We start from the raw sequence: 7,500 nt of genomic DNA on the forward strand, positions 1-7,500 counted from the left end.
CCCGTGTGGACGTAAAGTGCACGTGTTGCTGTCGGTGAACGCGCTGGTTGTTCAGTCTAAACTCGGCCTCAGGATTTATTAATTTAAGGTGTTTAGCGTCTTTGAATGGTGTCAGAAATAGTTCAGGTTACACATCGTGATCGTGTTTAGTCACTTGTTCTGGTCCGAGCGGTACCTGCTCGTGTCCACGTGTCGGTGTCTCATGGTGCCGTTATCACTCACACGTGGACAGATGAAGGAGAGACGTGGAAACCACACGTTGTTGACCTTAGTTTGTGTTTTATGAACGTGTGAAGTGTGTCCAGTGAGAGGAAGCATTAAACGCAGTGATGACGGTTTATAAGAAGGACACGAGTTTATAGTGATGTTCTTAAATATAGCTGTGGATGATTCAGCTCCCTGTTCATCTGCCCTCCGATATCTCAGGGTGTAGCTCAGGTTATTGCTGCTGCGGACTGCTACCTGAGACACAGAGTGAGACACGCAGTGAGACAGGCAGTGAGACACGCAGAGAGACACGAAGAGAGACACGCAGAGAGACACACAGTGAGACACAGAGTGAGACACGCAGAGAGACGCGCAGAGAGACACGCAGTGAGACACAGATTGAGACACACAGTGAGACACACAGAAAGACACAGAGTGAGACACAGAGTGAGACACACAGTGAGACACACAGTGAGACACGCAGAGAGACACGCAGAGAGACACAGAGTGAGACACAGAGTGAGACACGCAGAGAGACACAGAGTGAGACACAGTGAGACACGCAGAGAGACACGCAGAGAGACACACAGTGAGACACAGAGTGAGACACAGAGTGAGACAGAGTGAGACACAGAGTGAGACACACAGAAAGACACAGTGAGACACGCAGAGAGACACAGAGTGAGACACGCAGTGAGACACACAGTGAGACACGCAGAGAGACACGCAGTGAGACACACAGTGAGACACAGAGTGAGACACAGAGTGAGACACACAGTGAGACACGCAGAGAGACACGCAGAGAGACACAGAGTGAGACACAGAGTGAGACACGCAGAGAGACACGCAGAGAGACACAGAGTGAGACACAGAGTGAGACACGCAGAGAGACACAGAGTGAGACACAGAGTGAGACACACAGTGAGACACACAGTGAGACACGCAGAGAGACACGCAGAGAGACACAGAGTGAGACACAGAGTGAGACACGCAGAGAGACACAGAGTGAGACACAGAGTGAGACACGCAGAGAGACACAGAGTGAGACACACAGTGAGACACACAGTGAGACACGCAGAGAGACACGCAGAGAGACACAGAGTGAGACACACAGAGAGACACGCAGAGAGACACAGAGTGAGACACAGAGTGAGACACACAGTGAGACACACAGTGAGACACGCAGAGAGACACGCAGAATGACACAGAGTGAGACACAGAGTGAGACACACAGAGAGACACGCAGAGAGACACAGAGTGAGACACAGAGTGAGACACACACACGTCTTAGCCCGAGGGCCGACAGGAAGTCCACAACAATCCTGAGAAATGTTCAGCAGCAGTTTTGCATAATACATCGTAATTACATAACAGAGTGAGTCACTGACTCCGGGCCGAGAGAGCATCCACGCTGTTATGGCACGGTCTGCTGGCTCTGTGTGTGTGTGTGTGTGTGTGTGTGTGTGCGTGCGTGTGTGTGTGTGTGTGTGTGTGTGTTTACATGTCTCTGTTTGTGTCACATGTGGTGATAAAAACCTGCAGATGTAGATTAAACACTTGTGGACATGATCTGCGTACAGGAGAGCAGGTGAGCCAGCAGGACGAGTGAGAGACGGGAGCTCCGACTGACTGATGAGTGGGTTCAACACACGGAGCTAACGAGGTAATAATGAGGAGAGCTGAGGCAGGAGGAGGAGGAGACACGGGGGACATCTCGTGGACTGCAGGAGGAAGTCAGAGTGAGTGTGACGTCACTGAGAGGATTCTGGGGGGACCTTATGAAACCGGCATCTTGGGTTTACCAGCAGCTATTTTTGTCAGGAACAGAAACCAGAAATCCAAATATGGGCAAAGAGGAGGGAGGAGGGGGGAGAGAGGGAGGCTGAGGAGATGAATAGTGATGAGGAAGAGGCATCCACCACTGCAGCCTGTGAAACACTCGCCTCGTTTATGCCCCGAACCCTCGAACGCGCTGTATGATGCAGTCCTGTGTCACTGTGGATGAGCTCCAGGTGTCTCTGCCCTGCTGTGCATCCTTCTAACAGGTGATCACAGGTAGTTACAGTTACATGTTACATACAGCAGGATGAGTTCAGTGTCTCCCTCAGTTAAGCTTGTAAGAGTTTTCATGTGTGCAGAGCAGCAGCTGCAGACGTGATGCCGACTGCCTTTAATGTGTCACTACATCGACTCACACAGAAAGGTGTGTTTGTGTTTGTGTTTGTGTTTGTGTTGGTGAACCAGTGAGAAAGTTTCAGCTGCAAATGAGGGGGGAGGGGGGGAGACAGAGGGAGAGGGAGAGAGAGCCAGGGAGAGAGATGGTTTTATTGTGGCTGCAGTCAGCATCCTCGATCGCCCCGAGTAACACATGTCAGAGAACTTCAATTCATCAAGAGAATGAGAGAGAGAGAGGGAGAGAGAGGAGAGAGAGAGGGAGAGGGAGGGAGAGGAGAGAGAGAGGGAGAGGGAGAGAGAGAGAGAGAGAGAGAGAGAGAGAGAGAGAGAGAGAGAGGGAGAGAGAGGGAGAGGGAGGGAGAGGAGAGAGAGAGGGAGAGAGAGGAGAGAGAGAGGGAGAGGGAGAGAGAGAGAGAGAGAGAGGGAGAGAGGGAGAGAGAGAGAGAGAGAGAGGGAGAGAGGGAGAGATCAGCATTTTCTGCAAGAAACAACACACACACACACACACACACACACACACACACCACATTAGAAACACACACAGACAATTTTCTGCCTCCCTCACGCTCCAGCGATCGCAGTCACACTGACTGCTGGCTGCCTCCACACACACACACACACACACACACTGACACACACACACACACACTGAGTCAGACTCACACTGACTCGCTCTCTGAGTCACACACACTGCAGCAGAGCTCTCTCTCTCTCCCCTTTTCTCTGCCGCTCTCTCCTCTCTCTCGGTTTCGCTCTCTCTCTCTCGGTTTCTCTCTCTCCCCCTCTCTCTCTCCTCCCTCTCCCTCTCCTCTCTCTCTCTCTCTCTCTCGTCCCGCCTTCTTGCGAGCAGAAACACTCGGGTCTCGATCGCCCGGGACCGGCTGCTGCTGCTGCTTCCTCTGAAGCTCGTCTCTCTGCTCCGCTCTCTCTCTGCACATCCTTCTTTCTTTCTTCTCTCTTTCTCTCTCTCTCTCTCTCTGTGCTGTTCCTCTCACACACCCGCTCAGAGCAGGTGTGTGTGTGTGTTGTCGGGGTTGAGGGGGTTTGTGTTGTCAGAGAGGAGGAACATGCAGCATCCTGGAGGAACATGCGTGGCGTTACCCAACGTGGACGCCTGTCCTCAGCTGTCCTGCGCTGCCCTCACCTTCATGTATTTACAGCAGGTGAGTGTGTGTGTGTGTGTGTGTGTGAGAGAGAGATGTACAGTGATTTATGACTCTTATGTACATGCTGTTGTCTGCTGCTGCTGCTGGATGGGGGGAGAGTGAACAGAATAACTGCTCAGATAGTTGGAGGGTGTGTGTGTGTGTGTGTGTGTGTGTGTGTGTGTGTGTGTGTGTGTGTGTGAGCTGGAGCTTCACTTCTTTCACATGGAGACGGTGGAAGTCAGAGAGGTGCAGAGATGTTTGCAGCCGGCTGCGTCGTTCAGTTTGTGTTCAAGAGAAAGTTTGAGATGCTGTCGCTTCGTTTTCGCTCCCTGATCGAGATTAGAAATGTTTGAAGGATACGAAAAATAACCTGTGACTTAGTCGGGTTCAGGAGTGTGTGTGTGTGTGTGTGTGTGTGTGTGTGTGTGTGTGTATGTGTGTGTGAGTGTTCTGGTGCTGTGTTGTGTAAGTTTTATTTATTGTAACATCAATTCTTCACTTGGTGTAAATGTTCACATGTGGCGGTCTGTGGCTCTACAGAGAACATAAAGACTTTTTCTTACTTCCAAAAAAACACAACAGGAAAACATATAATTATGTAATGTAATATAATGTTATATAACATAACATAATATAACATAATACAATATAATACAATATAATACAATATAATATAATATAATATAATATAACATAATATTATATAATATAATATTATATGATGTAATATAATATAATATAATACAATATAATATAATACAATACAATATAATATAACATAATATAATATAATATAATATAATATAATATAATATAACATGATACAATATAATATAATACAATACAATATAATATAACATAATATAATATAATATAATATGATATGATGTAAAATGATATAATATGATATAATATAACAAAACATAATATAACATAGTGTAATACTTTCACCTGAAGTCACGTCTCCAGGCCTCCTGTCGGCTCTCTGCTCTGCCTGAACGTCCGTCGCTGCTCTCTGTAAGTCGGCTTTGGCGGCTTCGATCTCTGGAGGAGAAGTGTGTAACACTTTCCTGCACGGCTTTCTGGCAGAAGTCCCTGCAGGCACAGACCTTCTGTCGGCGCTCTCAGCTCGGTGTTCTCAGGGCAGACATCACGGCCGAGGTGAAGAGAGCAAAGAGCACTTTAAAGAGAGAAAGTGAGAGTGACGAGCAGGAGGCTGAAAACAGTTCACCTCAGACGCCTCTGACTTGTTGGTGAACGAGGTTATTCCACTCGTAAACTGTAGGGGGCAGCACAGCAGGAAAATACCATTTACTTCATATTGTTGCTTTAAGGTTGAGATGAAAAATCTAACTGGCCTTTAGTGCGCTGACTTTAATACAGTGAACGTTGTTATCACAGGACTTTTTTTAGATTGATGAATAAAACGTCAATAATACAATAACAACGTGTTCAATACACAGACACATGTTTGTACATTTTATTTCTTTTATTCAGACAGAAAAAATACTTTAAATTCATGTGGTCCTTTAAGAAATCCAAGATGAAGTTTTAAATGTTTTTATGAAACATAAACTTCATTATTTTGCAGATATGATTGTGACACATCTTACCTTTAGATAAAACAAATATATATTTATCTATTCATCTAATAACATTTTGACTTGTAGTAACATGTATTGGACAGGTACAGGTGTGTCTAAGTCATGCCGCGATGAAGAAGGGGCCATCTTGAATGGATAGCACAGGTTCCGCTACTTCCTGTGATGTGTTTTTTGTCCACTGGAGGGCGGTGAACATATTTAGAGTGTGTGAAACAGTCTGTTTTATAAAGGCCTCAGAGACTGTTCATCACATGAGACAATAAAAACGTGTTTGTTCACAGCGTCTGCTTGTGAAATAGTTTAAAAAGCACCGTGTATCTTATTTACTGTCTCTTATGAGTGTGTGTGCGGTGTGTGTGTTTAAGGTTGGAGTGTGTGTGTGTGCGGTGTGTGTGTTTAAGGTTGGAGTGTGTGTGTGTGCGGTGTGTGTGTTTAAGGTTGGAGTGTGTGTGTGTGCGGTGTGTGTGTTTAAGGTTGGAGTGTGTGTGTGTGTAGCATAATGAGGCAGTGTTTGTGTGTCACTCGGACCGGCTCTACACCCTGCAGGCCTCCTGCTCCTCCATCACCACACAGATCAATCAGCAGCCGATCAGTGTCAGTAGATGGCGCTACACTGTCACACATCCATCACTGCGTGTCCCAGCTGGTGTCACACTTTAAGCCGGCACAGACGCACTGAATGAAAGAGTGAATCAGCATGAATACATGAAATCTCTTTATTTGTCCAAAGGTGAGAAGTGTTTCTGCAGGAGGCAGAAGCTTCGTGTGTCTCTGTGGGACGTGAACACGTCACGGTTAGTCACAAAGATTAGAGCAGAAATATGATGAGATAAAGACTTTACTTTAAATATAAGAAATATTAAATCACGAGTGTATTTAATATTTAATATTACAGACCTGAACTGATGTCACAGTTTCATCGCTGGCTTTCACTGAGAGAAGAAAACTAAATAAATAAATATATGTGAAGAGTTGTTTTAAAGAGTTGATCTTATAAACGTGTGAGGATGTGATGAAAGCATGAATGAGGGTTTGAACAACAGGAAGATGGAGGACGGAGGTTTATATGATTTATGGAATGATTCTGAGAAGATGAAAAACAGGGAGAGCCTCAGAACGACTCAGAGACATGTTCAGGTGTAAACAGACCACATGTTCAGGTGTAAACAGACCACATGTTCAGGTGTAAACAGACCACAGACCACATGTTCAGGTGTAAACAGACCACATGTTCAGGTGTAAACAGACCACATGTTCAGGTGTAAACAGACCACATGTTCAGGTGTAAACAGACCACAGACCACATGTTCAGGTGTAAACAGACCACATGTTCAGGTGTAAACAGACCACATGTTCAGGTGTAAACAGACCACATGTTCAGGTGTAAACAGACCACAGACCACATGTTCAGGTGTAAACAGACCACATGTTCAGGTGTAAACAGACCACAGACCACATGTTCAGGTGTAAACAGATCACATGTTCAGGTGTAAACAGACCACAGACCACATGTTCAGGTGTAAACAGACCACATGTTCAGGTGTAAACAGACCACAGACCACATGTTCAGGTGTAAACAGATCACATGTTCAGGTGTAAACAGACCACATGTTCAGGTGTAAACAGATCACATGTTCAGGTGTAAACAGACCACATGTTCAGGTGTAAACAGACCACAGACCACATGTTCAGGTGTAAACAGACCACAGACCACATGTTCAGGTGTAAACAGACCACAGACCACATGTTCAGGTGTAAACAGACCACATGTTCAGGTGTAAACAGACCAAGTGTTCAGGTGTAAACAGACCACATGTTCAGGTGTAAACAGACCACAGACCACATGTTCAGGTGTAAACAGACCACATGTTCAGGTGTAAACAGACCACAGACCACATGTTCAGGTGTAAACAGACCACATGTTCAGGTGTAAACAGACCACAGACCACATGTTCAGGTGTAAACAGACCACAGACCACATGTTCAGGTGTAAACAGACCACATGTTCAGGTGTAAACAGACCACATGTTCAGGTGTAAACAGACCACAGACCACATGTTCAGGTGTAAACAGATCACATGTTCAGGTGTAAACAGACCACATGTTCAGGTGTAAACAGATCACATGTTCAGGTGTAAACAGACCACAGACCACATGTTCAGGTGTAAACAGACCACATGTTCAGGTGTAAACAGACCACAGACCACATGTTCAGGTGTAAACAGACCACAGACCACATGTTCAGGTGTAAACAGATCACATGTTCAGGTGTAAACAGACCACAGACCACATGTTCAGGTGTAAACAGACCACATGTTCAGGTGTAAACACACCACAGACCACATGTTCAGGTGTAAACAGACCAC

The 7,500-nt window shown here is 45.9% G+C and overlaps 1 protein-coding gene across 3 annotated transcripts in view; it reads left to right on the forward strand.

Moving 5' to 3' along the window:
* Positions 1-7,500, forward strand: part of rbfox1 (RNA binding fox-1 homolog 1) — a 119,736-nt gene that overhangs the window by 40,183 nt on the left and 72,053 nt on the right. For 2 of the 3 annotated variants that reach the window (XM_069673998.1, XM_069674001.1), the window contains exon 1: positions 3,350-3,545. The exons of the other annotated variant lie outside the window; for it this stretch is intronic. In XM_069673998.1, coding sequence (XP_069530099.1) covers positions 3,450-3,545 — 96 coding nt within the window. In that variant the 5' untranslated portion in view covers positions 3,350-3,449. Of the gene's footprint in view, positions 1-3,349; positions 3,546-7,500 lie in introns of those variants that run through there. 3 annotated transcript variants of the gene reach the window in all.

The sequence above is a fragment of the Semicossyphus pulcher genome, unplaced genomic scaffold, assembly GCF_022749685.1.
Source record: "Semicossyphus pulcher isolate SPU_LCO1_2020_fin unplaced genomic scaffold, fSemPul1.0.p SCAF_23, whole genome shotgun sequence".
Classification (NCBI taxonomy): Eukaryota; Metazoa; Chordata; class Actinopteri; order Labriformes; family Labridae; genus Semicossyphus; species Semicossyphus pulcher.